The sequence below is a fragment of the Oryx dammah genome, unplaced genomic scaffold, assembly GCF_014754425.2.
Source record: "Oryx dammah isolate SB20612 unplaced genomic scaffold, SCBI_Odam_1.1 HiC_scaffold_1, whole genome shotgun sequence".
Taxonomy (NCBI): Eukaryota; Metazoa; Chordata; class Mammalia; order Artiodactyla; family Bovidae; genus Oryx; species Oryx dammah.
Window position 1 is genome coordinate 9,524,023 of NW_024070185.1, and position 17,063 is coordinate 9,541,085.

Here is a 17,063-nt window from a genome sequence, read left to right on the forward strand (position 1 = left end):
CTGCATACAAAAACTGTCCATCAAATCAAGATTCTATAAACATCACTTACAGGTAAGAGACGAAAAGGATAATTATACTATAGGATCCACCTTAAATATTCTGAACATTTCATCAGTTCAGTTCAGTCGCTCAGTCGTGTCTGACTCTTTGAGACCCCATGGACTGCAGCACGCTAGGCCTCCCTGTCCCTCACCAACTCCTGGGGTCTACTCTCAAACTCAGGTCCACTGAGTCGATGATGCCATCCAATCACCTCATCCTCTGTTGTCGTCCTCCTCCCGCCTTCAATCTTTCCCAGCATCAGGGTCTTTTCAAATGAGGCAGTTCATCGTATCAGGTGGCCAAAGCATTGGAGTCTCAGTTTCAGCATCAGTACTCCCAATGAATATTCAGGACTGATCCCCTTTAGGATGGACTGGTTTGATCTCCTTGCAGTCCAAGGGACTCTCAAGAGTCTTCTCCAACACCACAGTTCAAAAGCATCAATTCTTTGGCTTAGTGCCGAAGAACATTTCATAACCACATTTAATTAACTTACATAATTTCAAATGAGAAGACTAAAGCTAAGGTCAAGTTAAAGTTTACAAAGTACTGAGTACCTACTATGGATCAGAAACTGGTGCTAGAGTCAGAGGACATGAACTCAAAGTCAAAAACATGTACTTCTAGCCTTTGGGATGAAGCTCATTTAGGCTGTATTGCTTATCAAAAAAAGTTAGGTCTCAGTGGCCTCCTATACAGTTATTCAATATTTTTTATGAAAATAAGACTTCAATGAGTTTTTCTACAGTATAATACAAAGATCTGAACTCAAAAAAATTATTTCAAAGTTTCTTAAATCACTGAGGACACAAATTACATTGAGAAATGCTAACTATACTTTTATGAATTCTCAATGGTAAGATTAATACTATTTCAATTATATAGCACTTATTCTACCTCAAAATAATTTGAGAGAATCTAGATCTCAAATTACTTGTTTGAAATGAAGGGTCCACATCTATCCCAAGTTTCGCTTTCCTCACTTTGGGAGACTGCTCCTAGGAAAAGGAGACAGGTACCTTTCCATCACAGCCAGACACTCCTTTCTCCAGGTAAATCGACTGCCTCGCCGTAGTCGGAAGGTGCCAGACGTGGCTGAGACTGGGGGAGGCGTTTGTCTCCACTCCGGGTCCTCTATTGGAATGGGTGCTGGTCTCATACTTAGCGTAGCCCCTGAAAATAAACAAGATACTTTTTTGTAAATATCTTGTAATTTACTAAAACCAGCATGACATATATACATATATATCGTGAAATCAACAACTGACTTTTGTCCCTTCACTGGAACTTGCAGGCCCTGTACATTTGATAGTTATATTTTTAAAAATTATTTGACCAAAATAAAAATCTCAGGAGATAAAAACTCTTCCTTAGGGAAAAAAAAACCCATCATTGTCATTTTTTTTTTCAGCTAGTCATTTGTCTTTTATTTTTATTTATGTCAACAAAGCTCAAAATCTATCTCTTCAGGGGAAAAAGGATATATGGTTTTTGGCCCAGTGATAACTTAGTCAAAGAATCTTCTGAAAAAATTTTCAGATTCCTACTTGACAGTTTTAATCTTTCTGAACAATATACCCTGCACGTTCAGATCCTCTTATTACCATTTGAAAGTCTCTGGGTTGCTGAGAAAATGGAGTCCTTTAAACAAAGTATGCAGGTAGGAGATGGATTTAAGGGAACCCTAACTGTTGCTCCCTGGTGGCTCGGTCAGTAGAGAGTCTGCCTGAAACGTGGGAGACCTGTGTTCAGGCCCTGGGGTGGGGAGATTCCCCTGTAAAAGGAAATGGCAACCCAATTCAGTGTTCTTGCCTACAGCCCAAGGGGGTCACAAAGAGTCAGACATGACTGAGTGACTAACACACACAACTGTTGCAAACGTTTTTTTTTTTAAAAGCCAAATATAGTATCAGAAAGAGATATTTGATGTTTTCAGTCTATTAACTAAATCAGATCTCCATAATTCTACCTATTAATGCTATACTATTTCTCACCTCTTGAATGTAATAAAACCAATGGAAAAAATGTACAATTGAGATATTTTACTAATTCAGACTAGTCTTTTCTCAACCTGAACTGCAATAATGCATGCATGAATGTATTTCTTTCTCCAAAACTGGAATTATACTTTACTTATTATACCCTGCAATTAATATCATGGATAGTGTTTCTATTGTACTACATACAGATTTTTTGATATCCCCTTAATGGCTACATCATTACATGCACTGTCTCATACAAATGTACAATATTTTAACCAATCCTCATTTCCTCTCCAAACCTGCTGCCCTGCCGTCTTTCTATCCAAGAAAATGGTGTCCCTATTCTTCAAACTGCTCAGCTCAAAAATCTCAGATTCACCTTTGACTCTGCTGTTTTTACCCTACTTACTATAATATATATCTAGTCCACAGGCAAATCCTATCAGTTTTATTTTCAAAATATATCCAGAATCAGACCAATTTATATGACCGTCACTGTTCCCACTTTAAAGTAAGACAATATCATCTATCCTAAACACAAATTCCTTGCATAGGTTCCAAGGATGGCCCTTCACAGTAAGTCACACCTCCTGGTAATCATGCCTTTGAATCTGGGTAGGCCCTGTGACACGCTGTGACAACAGAAAATGGAGACAGCTTGAGGCTAGGTCACAAGGGCGTCCCAGGTGGGGCTAGTGGTAAAGAACCCTCCTACCAATGCAGAAGATCCCTAGGTGGGGAAGAACCCCTGGAGTAGGAAACGGCAATCTACTCCAGTATCTTGCCTGGGACTCCAGTGTCTGCCGTGGTCAGAGGAGCCTGGTGGCTACAGTCCATGAGTCTGCAGATAGCTGGACACGACTGAACAGCTACACAGCGCAGGTCGTAAGAAGCTTTGCAATTTCTGACTAGACTTCCTGGAATGCTGGTTCTTGGGGAAGTGGGCTGCCATATAAGAACAATGACTAACCTGAGACCATGCTGTTATAAGGAAGCCAAAGCCAGCCATATGGAGTGAAAGAGGCCCAGTCTGCTCCCAGCTGCTCCTGTGAAATCCACCCAAGCACCAGACATTTGAGGAAAAAAGCCAATTTGGACACTGTAGCTGCAGCAGAAGCTATGCAGAGAGGACAGCTGACAGACAGAAGGCTCCAGACATACAGTCCCAATACAGTTGTGTGGTAACCAGCTTCCAAGGTGGCTCCTGAGGAATCCCACATCCTTGTTATTGACCTTATCGTACCAAGATTAGTTTATGCGACCAACAACATGTTATGAAGTGATGACATCCCACTTTTTGGGGATTAGACTACAGAATACATTGTGGTGTCTGTGTTGTTCTGGCTCTTAGATCACTTGCTCAGGGGGAAACTAGTGGCCATGTAGTAAGAATACTCAGGAAGCCAATGGTGAGGTCCATGTGGAGGACCTGGCATCTCTAGCCAATAGGCTGTAAGGAACTGGAGCCTGCAGGGACTCACAGGAGTGACCTTATAACTAGATTGTCCGTGGGGATTGTCTGTGCTAACAGCTTGACTACAACCTCATAAGCAACCCCTGAATTCCCAATCCACAGAAACTGTGAGATAATCGATGCTTGATGTTTCCAGCTGCTAAACTGTGGGGTAACTTGTTACACAGTAAGATAGAGTAGAAGGCATCACAACCATCCCCAATTTTCTCCAACACACTGAGTATTGTGCTACTAATCATTCACATTTATAAATCTGGCAGGCAAAAAGAATTCTAATAAAAAGATTTCACTATTACTAAGAATGAGCACCTATTCCTATTTTCTGACAATTATTTAATGTATCGTCTCTTGTGAACTTTTATCTTTTGTCCTTCTTTCAAGTTATTCCTCTCACTGGCGTACAGATAACACACCAATTGCTAGTTGTATAGACTGCAACTGTTTTCTTCCAGTTTGTCTTTAGACTTTTTGTTTATGGTGTGCTTTGTGATCTTAATTTTTGTATAGTCAGATCTGTTCATCTATTCCTTTATGGTCAGTGTATCTTGTATTTCTCAGAATAATTTTTTAGTTTTCACTTTTGTCTGCACTCTTAATATATACATGATCTCCTGTTATGTGTGATGTAAATATTTGACTTCTTCCTCAAACGGGCAAATATGTCACCTACAGAAGATATTATAGACTGATAGCTTAAAAGGTGTGGCACAGTCTGGCCTTTTGCCATAGTTTAAATAAAAGTTTTACTGGCACACATCCATACTTCGTCATTTACATATTGCCTCTTTTTTTGGTACTCTAATGGCAGAACTGAGTAGCTGTGACGGAGACCACACAGCTTGCAAAGCCTAAAATATTTACTATCTGCCCTTTACACGGAGAGTTTGCTGATCCCTGATTTAAAAAATTCCTGGCCCACACACTATGAACTCTAAATTGAAACCTTTCTTTAGATAGCTCAAGAAAGAGGGCTCTGTTCTGCCAAAATAACTTAGCGATTAGGTCTGGGCCCAACTCAAAATTAACAAAGTTTAGGTGTAAAAAGGGAATTATGGGGCTAGAGAGTTTCAGAATCCTTGTTTTGGTATTCTTCTGAATGTAAGCAGGATTTACAGTATAATGAGGGCTCTGGAGTCTAAGTTAGAATATACAAACTTTATTCTACAGCCTCGATTCTACAGTCTAAAACAGAGCCAAACTTGTTACTATGGCTGATTAAGACAGAAGTAGAAATGATCTGGCTGAGGCAGCAGGACCCCATCCAAGGTCTGCTCTGGTAAAAGGATACAGAACTTCAGGGCTTCAGTGGGTGGAGGACAAGAAATAGGTCAGTGAGTTGCAACTAGTAGGCCGTATCTGTAACTGTGGCATGCTTTCTTAGAGTGATAAATGGGCACAAAGAAAACAAAGAATCTTAACCAAATCATGAGATGGAAGGAATAAGCAAAGTGGCAATAATGGTTCTTTCCTGATATTAAGGTTGATTGGTAATGTAACTGTGCTTCTTCATAATATTCTGTATTGTCCAGGTTTTCTAGAAAAAGGAAACTTAGATGAAATAAAATTGGTCAGGAAGGAAAAGGAAGGGGGAGAGAGGGAAGGAGGAAGAGAAGAGAGTAAAGTAAGCAGTGGCCTGGTTACATTAAAAGAATTCAAGGATATTTATGGACAGAAGGTAGAAACTGAATGATTTCAAACTTATAAACAAACTTAATTTGAAACATAATATTATTCCGTCACTCTTGAGGGTTTCTTCTTGCTCCTTTTCCTTTGTCAGTGTAGTAGTATTTTAAAACAGCCCAAGAAGCATGCTGGAAATATTACAATAAACACAAATATGACCTGTTCCTCTTGCTTTGGTTGAAATGGATGGAGAGCAATGAATAACTCAAGAAAGGGTTCAAAATTATTGACTTTGAGAGACAAATACAAAGATAGTGGGATGCAGGAACAATGTATACAAGAAGTAAAACACAGGCACTCTGTGTTGGCTAAGGAAGCTGCTATTTTTTCCCTATAGGAAGTGTGTTACCTGTGCTCTCTTCAGAAACTTTCTCCACAATATATCTGGGCCCCCATTAAGACAAAATTTTGTTAAGAAAATGCATATACCATCCCTGATACAAAGACTGACACTTTTAGTTTTTTTTTTTAATGCTTACATTTAGAAGGGAAGAAAGGTACTTTTTCATTGTATGATTTTCCTTAATTTTGCATTTTCCCTCAAAACATATGCAAAATTTGCAAGACAAAATTCTGCAGATTTATCTAGCAAATCCAAACCCAAGAGAGAGAGAAAACAAAAAAACAGAAACAATTCTTCCTAAACTGCTAAGATTTTTTTTAACATTTTGGTAACTGTTGTCTTTGCATATATAATTATTTTCTTGCTTCTCAGGATTACTTTTGGGTGAGCCTTTGCCAATCAGCTAATAAAACAATGACTAAAAACACATTATCACTACTCCATTCACAGATATTGGCTTCTCTATAAGTAATTCTTCATCTTCCCCACTGTCACACACATGATCTCCCTGAGGCTCTAAAACTCTGCAATAGTGAAGGGAGGAGGCATTACCTCTGATCTCCAAATTTACTTCATGTGCTTGCTGCATAAACCTCTTGGCAAACTTTATTTAACTGTTTAATTTAGAAATATGCAGAATCACAGCCATGAGCCAAGAAGAACTCATCAAGCCCTGTCTGCTGTACTAATGTTTAAATTAGACAAGCAAAAGGACTGCTGAGCTTAATTCAATTAAATAAAGGGGCTTCTGATGTCAACCATGCTAAATTTCATACTCACTGCTTTAAAAATAAGCATTTTCTTGTAAATGTTTTCATAAGAAACAAGATAAAATGTATTTGATCAGCTTCCATCAGCCTATTTTATTCATATGTCTTGGCAGGGGTTGGGTTTTGCTGGGAAATTCTGATGATTGGTCTGTTTATCAGAGAACTACACTATATCTGTAGGATTATCAGTAAAAAATAAATATCTACTCTTATTATTTTTCTTGCTGAGTCCACTAAAACAGAGACATAAAAAAAATTAAAAAAAAAAAAAAAGAACTATTTAAATGGATCCAGAGTGAAGAGGCTAAAAAGAAAGAACTTCAATAAGGTATACAGAGAGAAATGCTCCGAGCCCAGGAATAAAGGCACAAAATGTACAAATATTTTTTTTTTTTTGGTTGTTTTTCTAAATGCTTAAATTTAGAGGGGGGAAAAGGGGCACTTTTTCACTGTGTGATTTTCCTTAATTTTTCATTTTTTCTCAGAATATATACAAAGGGATAATACCATTTACATTTCTTCTGATAAGCTATCTGTCCTGGACAGAGAAAAAATATGAAATAAATGATCAAGAAAAATCACTGACATTGTATTTTCTAACTAACTGCCTCTCAAAATAGGTATGAACTATATGAACCTGGGTTCTTCAGTTTTTTATATCTTGAAAGCTATAAACAGGTAGATAATTTTCTTTTTTTTTTTTTTGCCTCTCTCCCTCCTTCTCTTCTCAATGTGTTTTTGGAATATATAATACAAGTACATGGTACAAAATTTAGAAAGACAAAAAAAAAATTACATAACTAACCTCCCTGCCACTCCTGGCCTCCTCTTCTTTCAGTTCCCCTCCACAGAGCCTTTCTTATCAATTCCTAATATACCTTCCCAGAGAAGTTCCATGTTTATGGAACTACATACTTATGTGTATGTATCTCCCTATATAGAAATATACTATATGATTAGTAGCCTACATTACTCACTTACAAATTTGATATTACCACATATAAATTCAATTCCTGTAAAGTCACCTTTAAAAAATAGCTACACAGCCTCCACAGTATTCCATTATACAAACATATCATCATTTATTTAACCACTTCTTGACTGAGATTTAGTTGGATTCTAATCACCTCTGCAATGACTTGCAAAGAAGATTCTGATGTATTATAAGCAACTACTGACTAAAGAGTGGATAAGCTATTCTTAGATGCTAATGTAATTTTGGCTAATAGTTCCAAAGTGTCTATGAAACAAGAATACAATTCTTTAGCTAAAACCAAAGGTTATTTTAAGGTCAATAAAAGTGAATATCTAGAAAAAATTCTGTACCATATTAGTTCTTTTAATCAAGGTGAGAGTACAAAGAAAACCTTTAAAAAATTAAATTCCAACTGGTAATATCTAATTACTGTTGATGTAATGAAAATGACCAACTGATAATCACTAACTTACCCTCTTTTCTTCAGCTAACTTTAAATTACATCCTACAGAAAAGACTAGAAAGTTAGAACTCAGAACTAGAATGGATCTTTGTGTTAGTCGCTTAGTTGTGTCCGACTCTTTGCAACCCCATGGACTGTAGCTCGCCAGGCTCCTCTGTCCATGGGATTTTCCAGGCAAGAATACAGCAGTGGGTTGCCATTTCCTTCTCCAGGGGATCTTTTCAACCAAGGAATCGAACTCAGGTCTCCTGCATTGCAGGCAGATTCTTTACTCACTGAGCCACTGGGGAAGCCACTAGAATGGATCTGACTCTCAAATGAAAAACAGGAAGCCTTTAAAAAGGGGACAGTGGGTAACGTAACTTCACTGAACAGCAAATGCATAGAATTAGAGGAACTTATTCTTAAAGGGTGGAGAAGGCAATGGCAACCCACTCCAGTGTTCTTGCCTGGAGAATCCCAGGGACAGGGCAGCCTGGTAGGCTGCAGTCCATGGGGTCGTGAAGAGTCAGACACAACTGAAGCGACTTAGCAGCAGCAGCAGCAGCAGCATTCTTAAGGGGAAACTCTATATCCTTAAAAAACACCTGCTAATCAACATTTGGATGAGTACTCTTAGCCCTTTCCCATTTTTCCTGTTGTAACCGAGTTCCAACAGTAGAATTCCACAATTGACAGTGCTGTCTTGATCAGCTACAACAATGCTGACATGATGGCCTGCTTTCCTGTTTCTAGGGAATTCCTTTTCCTGGTATCCACGTTCCTGTCTGAGACTAAACTCCAGCCCTGAAATCCAGTGTGGGAATTTACCTTTATCAGCCATGATTAGATTATATGTCAAACACTGATCTAAGTGCCAAACCAAAGAGACAAAAATCCCTTCTCTTGCAGAGGCTGATTGCCTGACACAGTTGACTAGTCTTTGTCCTCCAAATTCTTCACTGCTCTGCTATATATATTCTGGAACATGAACAATCCCTCTGATATTCCCCCTGGTAGCCAACTGCTAGCATATGACCAGGTTTATGAAACCCCTGGACACAGTTCCTTTTTCACCTTGCCTAACCCTTGCTATCATAGTGTAAGCTGCTGTATTCAACAGACCAAGTGCCATGTTTCTGTTCCTCTCCTTCTGATTTGCTGTGGATCGTGGAAGAAGTCGGCTCTTGGGGAAGACTGTTTAGAGCTCAGATTGAAGTGTGGCCTCAACATGAATCTTTAGTTTGCACTGTCCGATATGGTAGCCACTAGCCACACCTGACTACTGAGCACATGAAGTATGGCAGGTGCTTCAAGTGTAAAATACACACTGGATTTCAAAGAAAAATAAAGAAAAAGAGAGAAAGAGAGGGAAAAAGGAAAGAAAGAAAAAGGAAGTACAGAAGGGGGGAGAGAGATCTCAGTAACCTTTTAAGTGTTGATTAAATGTTGAAGTGATAACACAAACATAAATGTATTATCAAAATTAATTCTAGCAATTTCTTATTTCTAAAATGTGGCTATTAGACAACTTGAAATTACATACATCATTTGCATTATATTTTTTTCTAAACTGTGCTGTTTTAGAATGTGTAACTAATGGCAGCAATAACAAAGTCATTATTTTGAGAGGTTTGCCTGCATATCTGGATATCGTTAGAAAAATATCTAAAGATGAAAGTTCCTCTTTACAGAAAAACTGCCAGCTAATAAATAGTGGAGCAGTGCTAGATTACATCATTACCATTTTACACTCCTCCATCAGAATAACTGATTCAGATGAGCCTCATCAATGGATGCTAAGACCACTGGCAAAATGGTTGTTACAAAAAAAGCTATTTATTCAGTGTCAAAATAATGCCCGAGAGATTATTTACAACCTGCAAAAACAGGATCCAGTGGCCACCAATTTAACAAATAATCAAACTTAGCAAATGGGTAGTGGTACAAACTGACTTTTACATGCCTCTTGACATGTGGTAACATGAGATAAAATTACCTACAAAGCATTTGCCCTAATGTTTTATTGTGAAAAATTTGAAACATACAGCAATGATGAAAGAAGTTTATAGTGAATATCTGTACATATACCCCCTAATATTTTACTATACCTAGTTTATCACATATTCATTTTATCCTCACGTGCTTCAAAGTTAATTAAGGCCATCAGTAAATGTCCTCCTTAAACAAATCTATGAATTACTCTTGCCAAACAAATTTAAGCTGAATCTAACCAAGCTTCCAATCCTAACTTTCAGTTTAGGTGAAATACACAGGCTACAGAAAAACAAGTTAGTTCACACTAAGAGGGAAAAGAAAAGCCCAGAATATAGGATGCTTTGTAAGATTAAATGGTTTAAAAAATTTATGCCATGAAAGAAAAATTTTAAGTGACTAGATTTAAGAGTCTAAAGAGACAGAACAAATTCCAATTTGTCAGCCTAAATAACATTTAATTTAAAAAAAAGCTAATAAATCAAGGGTATGGGATTAACACATACAAGCTACTATATGTAAAATATATAAGCAATAAGGTTTTACTGTACAGCACAAGGAACTACAGTTGGTATCTTATAATAACCTGTAATGGAAAATAATCTGAAACATATATATAATTGAATTACTTTGCTATACACTTGAAACTTAACACAATATTGTAAGTCAACTACATGCCAATTAAAAATTAATTTCAAAAAAAGCTACAAAAAACATTCTTTCAACAACTAAAGAAATGTGAATATGGACTGGATATTAGCTGATATTAAGGAATTATAATTAATTTTCTTAGATGTGATAGTAGGGGCTGTGGTTAAGTATTATTATCCTTTTTTAAGCAGACACATGCTAAAGACCCTTTGGACAGAGGAGCTGGTAGGCTACAGTCCATGGGGTCGCAGAGTCGGACATGACTGAGCAACTTCACTTTCACTTTTTCTTTTTTTTCTTTAATGCTAAAGAGAGAGAAAGTGCGTTTGTATATAACCATACATTTTTCTTTTATTTATTCTATAGGTTTAACACAAACACAGCAAATTGTGAACAATCACTGTATCTAAGAGGAGGGTAAACGTGTTAAGTGTGCTAGTTTTCAACTTTTTTGTACATCTGTAACATTTCAGTATAGAAAATGGGGGGCCGGTTAGTTTAAAAAAATTCATTGGGGAGAGTATGCTGTTCTCTTTTGTCTGCCCAAGCCTTTCAAATGAAAAGTGATCTTGGAAAAACAAACCTTACCACAGACACACACACATGTCTCCATAACACTACTTGCACCTCAGAGCCAATGCTATTATTAGCTAAGAGTCTTCAATACACAATATTTGGATTGATAATTTAGTCTGTAAGCAAAGGCTTTAATGCTATAGTGTTACAGAAGAAGCTCAGTCACAAGGTTAAGCTTGAGACTGGCTTCATTGTGACCAGTCTTTGTGATGTGTAGACTGAAACAGTCTGTCAGAAACGTCAGATTTTACTTTATATACCACCTGTTAAAAGCATCCTGCAACAGGGCTTGCATATCCTGGTAACTTAACAAAGGTTTCTGTGATCTTTTCCCTTAAGATTTAATTCTATTTGAAGCCCCAAAGTCAACAAGGCAGCTCCCTCTAAAGTCCAAAGACACATTCATTACCCACAATTAGAATTATAAACAGAAAATTATTAGCAGAAACCACTGGATATGGTATACTGTGAACAAAATAAAAATATTAAATTTATATTACTAACTAAAACAAGATTTACAAACACACATAAAACTAAGTATGAAATATTGTATGTACCTTTAGTTGACGGGGGCGGGGGGGGGGGGAACAGACCACTGACAATCATGATCATTCTTTCCAATTATGGTTAGAAATGTCATATAACCTGGAAACAGAGAGGCACCTTGGAGGAAGCAGTGAAGATGACTAGATAATGCTGAACACTAAACTAAAAACTGGTATGATAATCAGGGCTTAGGTCTTACAGTTAAAGAGAGTTCTCTGGCATAAAGGAGCAACAGCAGCGTATGAAACTACCTTTGGGAAGACAATTTAGCACACAGATTCAATAAAGTAATTAATTATACTTGTCCTGTTTCAAAGGCAATTATAAAAAGGAAAATTTTCTTACCAGGGTTTGTCTTTTCAAGCTGATACCATCGGTAAAATGCTCTTTTCTTCTGTTCGCTCAGGTCTGACCCCTGCTGCAACAACCAGTGAGAGATCCGGCTCTGGCTGATACCTATAGAGAAAGAGAAACAGCCGCGGTGGGTGCTGCGATGGCAGGGAGTTAACGAGGGGTCTGCTGGCACTAGGTTACTGGGTCCTTTACTCTCCTACTCTAAAACGAAGCTGCAACTTGAGCAAGGCTTTTAATACTGGGCTTCTTTGTAAAAGCTGAATGCAAGGATAGATTCAGAAATGATCTATTAGAGGTCAAAGCATTTTATTTACCAAGACTTCAAAATGCTTTCTAAATTCATTTCTAAACCAGGTCCCAAATATGAGATAAAGTCAGAAGTTGATTCAATCTGTGCTCCTTCAACCACTGTCACCACCTCCACCCCAATCTTGATTTAGACATTAGAACTTTTACCAGATATTTAGAAGGAAAAAAACCAAGACAACACATTATTGATACTGATAAAGATATTTAAGGGCTGAGAAAGGAGAGGTCATTGAAAATACTCTCCTCAATAAGGTTTCTGGATTATGTTAACTCATTTAGGCTAGCTCACTTGTTGATTTATTTTCAGGCTTGTTAGTACAGATAACTAACAGCTGGAAGATTTACAGCTATGTACAACAGCACCTCTTAAAAAATCCCAAGAGGTAAAGATGTTCCTTTAACAGACTTATCCAGAACACTGAACAGAATATAAAGCAGTAGTTTTCAGCTATCACTAAAAAGTTCTTGACAGCAATTAATAATAAATGTGGAACACCTCCACGTGAAAGTAAAAAAGCATGTCTAAAACTTACTAGGATGAGAAAAACATGCTCCTTCCGGTCATTATATCTATTCCAAAAATGAATAATTCAACATACAACTGACAAAAGTGAAGAATAATAGGAAATATAAAACAGTCTTACATGCCCATAGGCACTTTCCAAAAGACCATTCAGCGACCATAGAGGGTTAACAGTATCTAAACTCTCACAAGGAATTACTTATGGTAACTGGATAGTACTGAATACCACCTGTGAAAACACCTGTTTAAAGTTATACTGCACAATAGGAAGACTGGTTATCATGAAGTAATCACACGCCCAACCTGAGAAGCAGCAGGAGGTCTAGTGATCACATTGAACTCATTAGAAGCAAGTCCGTAGAGTAGAGTTCTGTACTTGTAAAACTCCACATTAAAAGAAAATTAGAGTAAATGGGGGAGGGGAATTTTGCTAAGGTTGGGCTGAAGCATGGTTCTGATTGGAAACACCTTTCATTTTCAAAGGATGAAATTCAGAATTTTCCAAAAACAAAGGGATTATGTTCTCAGATCATTCTCACAGCAGTTTTCCAATGGGTTGAAGATCTGTCATGCAGGTGCTGGTAGCTATCACTGTATGATTGTTCTACGAGAATGCAAATTATTCAGTATAATTAAATTGGCTGTGTTTACCAGTGCTTTCACTGAAAGTCTGGTTTCAGGAATTACACTATTTTTTTTAAAACGTGACTTTTTAACAAGAGTGAGGAGAACAACCATTTACCACCATGAAATCAAAACTAATTTTCATGTCAACAAAATGAAACTATTTTACATGGATTCTTACACTGGCATCATACTACTCAAAAACAGAGGGAATATGAGGAAAATCTGTTAAGAAGAAAATCAAAGAATATATTGGTGCTGGTACCTACAGTATTACATCTTCCTCAAACAGATCATACACAGAACAAACCACAGCACCGACTAGACATTAGAGCTGTTCAAGCTCTGGCTGTGCTGTAGCAAAGGAACAGGGCAAGAGGCCAGCAAATGGACAGTGAATTATGGTATATTCATATAATAAACAGAGAAGGCAATGGCAACCCCTCCAGTACTCTTGCCTGGAAAATCCCATGGACGGAGAAGCCTGGTAGGCTGTAGTCCATGAGGTCGCTAAGAGTCAGACACAACTGAGGGACTTCACTTTCACTTTTCACTTTCATGCATTGGAGAAGGAAATGGCAACCCACTCCAGTGTTCTTGCCTGGAGAATCCCAGGGATGGGGGAGCCTGGTGGGCTGCCGTCTATAGGATCGCACAGAGTCAGACACGACTGAAGCGACTTAGCAGCATATAATAAAATCCTGGGCAGAATTTTAAACTAATGCTCTGTAACAGCCAAAGACAAACAACAGAAAACTAAAACCAGCCAAACAAAAAGCCATCAACTCCAAGCGTTGGCAGGGAATAGACACTTTCATATAGCTGATGGAAGGGTAACATATCAGGGCCCCTTTGGGAAAGAACTGAGTTTATCTACCAAATCACTAGATTTACTAGATCTACTAAAAAGATCTACTAGATTTACTAAATTTACTAGAATCTACTAAAGCTGAACATATATGATCCAGCAATTCATTCCCACAGAAATGTGTACATACCCAAAAGAATGTGTTCAAAAACACATACAGGAAGGCTTTTTTGAGAATTTTCTATCATAGTCCCTAGTTAAAAAAAACTCAAATACCCAATAACAGGAAAGTGCACAAACTGTGGTATCTGTGTGTTCTACTATACACTACTATAGCCTGTTACTTGTTGCTGTTGTTTAGTCACTCAGTCGTGTCCGACTCTTTGTGATCCCATGGACTGTAGCCCACTAGGCTTCTCTGTCCATGGGATTTCCCAGGCAAGAGCACTGGAGTGGGCTACCATTTCCTTCTCCAGAGGATTTTCCTGACCCAGGAATTGAACCCACATCTCCTGCACTGGCAGGCGGATTCTTTACCACTGAGCCGTCATAGACTACTATACCAAGTAGAAAAAGGGTAAGCTACTGCTGTATGCAATCACATGGAGAAATCTCACAGAAATAATGTTGGCCAAAAATAGTCAGACATACACATAAAGAGTCATGCACAATACTATATGATTCAATTCACGTAAAGTTTAAAAACAGACCCAGTTTATCTGTATGTATGATGGTCAGAATAGTGCTTAACTGATTAGGAGGGAGGTTAATGACTGAAGGCAGGATGAGAAAGGCCTATGTAGTCACCAGCACTGTTCTTGAACTTAATCTGGATGGTGGTTTCATGTGTGTCTTCACTTTGTAAAAGTCACTAAACAGGGTACTTTTTTCTTTACATTGTATTTCAATAAAAAGTGCTTTTCCCAAAAAAGTTTCAAAAATTCTATGTAGTGCTAAAAAAAATGAAGTATGTATCAATACGGAAAGATGTCCATGATATATTGAAAAGTACATAGTTTAATGAATACATGTATTTTTATATAATCTATGTTGTTTTATATAGTAACAAAAGCTCATATATAGCCAAAGATACACTATATGAATATAGAGTGGTGGACTCTCCCTCCATTGTGCATCTCTATACTGTTTTCTTATTCTGTCTACAAATATTTATTAATTTAATTTTTATCCTTTCCCTTTAAACACAACATACTTTACTGGTTGCTTTATAAAAAACACTATAATTAAGTTAAACAAAACGTAAGTGCAAAAAGAAGTTAATTTCACTCTTCCCTGGCCAATTCCACTCTGGGGTAAGCAAAGTTAACTATTAATATATGTTGTTTTGCAATTTTCTCTATTTGTAATAATTAATTTAATAAAACATAGAGAGAAGTTAATAAGGAATACCCTCCTGTCCAGCCTTTTGTGAGGGGAAGAAATAAACAAGGAACTTCTTCTTGTAAACTTAATCTCAGTTTTTATAAGAAAACAAAGTAATAAATCAGGTAGCTTTTTCCAGAAAAGGCACTATAAAACTAGAGCATCTACAATAATACATTCTATAATGGTATTTCTTAGTTAGCAACTTCTTCTGGGGCTGTTCCATGTCTTTTGAACTTCAACTGAGCTAGTGTCAAAAGGCCCTGCGGCCTCTCTTTACTGGGAGAAAATTCTAATTCCCTTTACTACTGTTTCCACTGCTGAAAACAATGTCATTCTCTGAAAGTTTTACCTCCTCAAAAGCTCTTTTCTACCTTGCACAGGGCAGATGAAAACAGAAATTTACATATAACCTTCATACACTGAGAGACTAAAACTAACCCCTGATTAATTTCTTTCCAATAAGGAAGTGATCACATTGTGTTCAAAGGATGAAAAAGCCTCCCTGCCCATCTCATTCATATTCCTTTCTGAGCTTCAGCTCTATCAGGCTCCTTCCAGTTCCTCAAATACCATGCTCCCTTCCACTAGAGGGCTCTCCACCACAAGCCATTCTTGTCCAAGTCCCCAGTACTACAAATTTCAATGTTTCTTCTTCCTCCAACTTCCTGTGGCATGTGACACGCACATCATCTTCATGCTTGGACTGCTGGATACAACCCCCAACACAACTTTTTAGCCAACTTCAGGGACTGCCATGTTATCTCCTTTCATGTTAGTGCCCCAAGATTCCATGTTTAAGCATCTTCTCTCACTTTACACTCTCTCTTCCTTGGGTCATCTCAACTACTAAAAATCATGGTTTAACGTATTTAAATACCAGTGACTTCTAGCTGCTGCTGCTGCTAAGTCACTTCACTCGTCACTGGAGCACCAGACTATTTCTTTCAAACCATCTGCTAGATAGCATCATGAGAATTTCCCACAGGCCTTCAACACAGTAAACTTGATTCATTAGCCTCCTCCTTTAAATCTGCTCTTCTTCCTGTGTCCTCCATCTCAATTTTATTTTCCATTCCACTCATTCTCCAAACTCTCACATGCTTACTAAATCCAACCCTTTCTCTTCCAAAACCTTTCTTTTGTTTTTCCAGTCCTCATTCCTCCTTTGCCTAGATAATGGAAATAACTTTGATGAAAAGAACAATTCATCTAAGATCCGTAAAATGAAAGACCTTCAGGATCAGATCCTTTTTAATTAGAAAAAGTAGAATGTGCTTCATGCAATTTTCTACTTGAGAGCTACAGTCATTTCTGCAATTCACCTTCCACACTGTGAGAGAGATGTCTCAAAATTTTTAAGTTAGAACACATGCATCCATTCCCCATAAAATTAAGTCACAAAGAGAAAAAAAGTCCTTCCTCTATCTTTAACCCTTCTCTCATTCCTTAAAGGTATCCTTGTTTATTTGGTTTGACTCTTTCCAATCTCTTTCCTTTGCATTTAATACACAAACATGTACATATATGGGCTCCCCTGGTGGTTCAGACAGGAAAGAATCTGCCTGTAATACAGGAGCC

At 37.6% G+C, this 17,063-nt stretch overlaps 1 protein-coding gene across 10 annotated transcripts in view; it reads right to left on the reverse strand.

Annotated features, from left to right (window-relative positions):
* HMBOX1 (homeobox containing 1) overlaps positions 1-17,063 on the reverse strand; it is a 188,758-nt gene that overhangs the window by 51,998 nt on the left and 119,697 nt on the right. For all 10 annotated transcript variants that reach the window (XM_040235755.1, XM_040235565.1, XM_040235877.1 and 7 more), the window contains 2 exons: positions 11,827-11,937; positions 1,063-1,216 (listed from right to left, as the gene is read on the reverse strand). In XM_040235755.1, the coding sequence (XP_040091689.1) occupies positions 1,063-1,216; positions 11,827-11,937 (265 nt within the window). The remainder of the gene's footprint in view (positions 1-1,062; positions 1,217-11,826; positions 11,938-17,063) is intronic.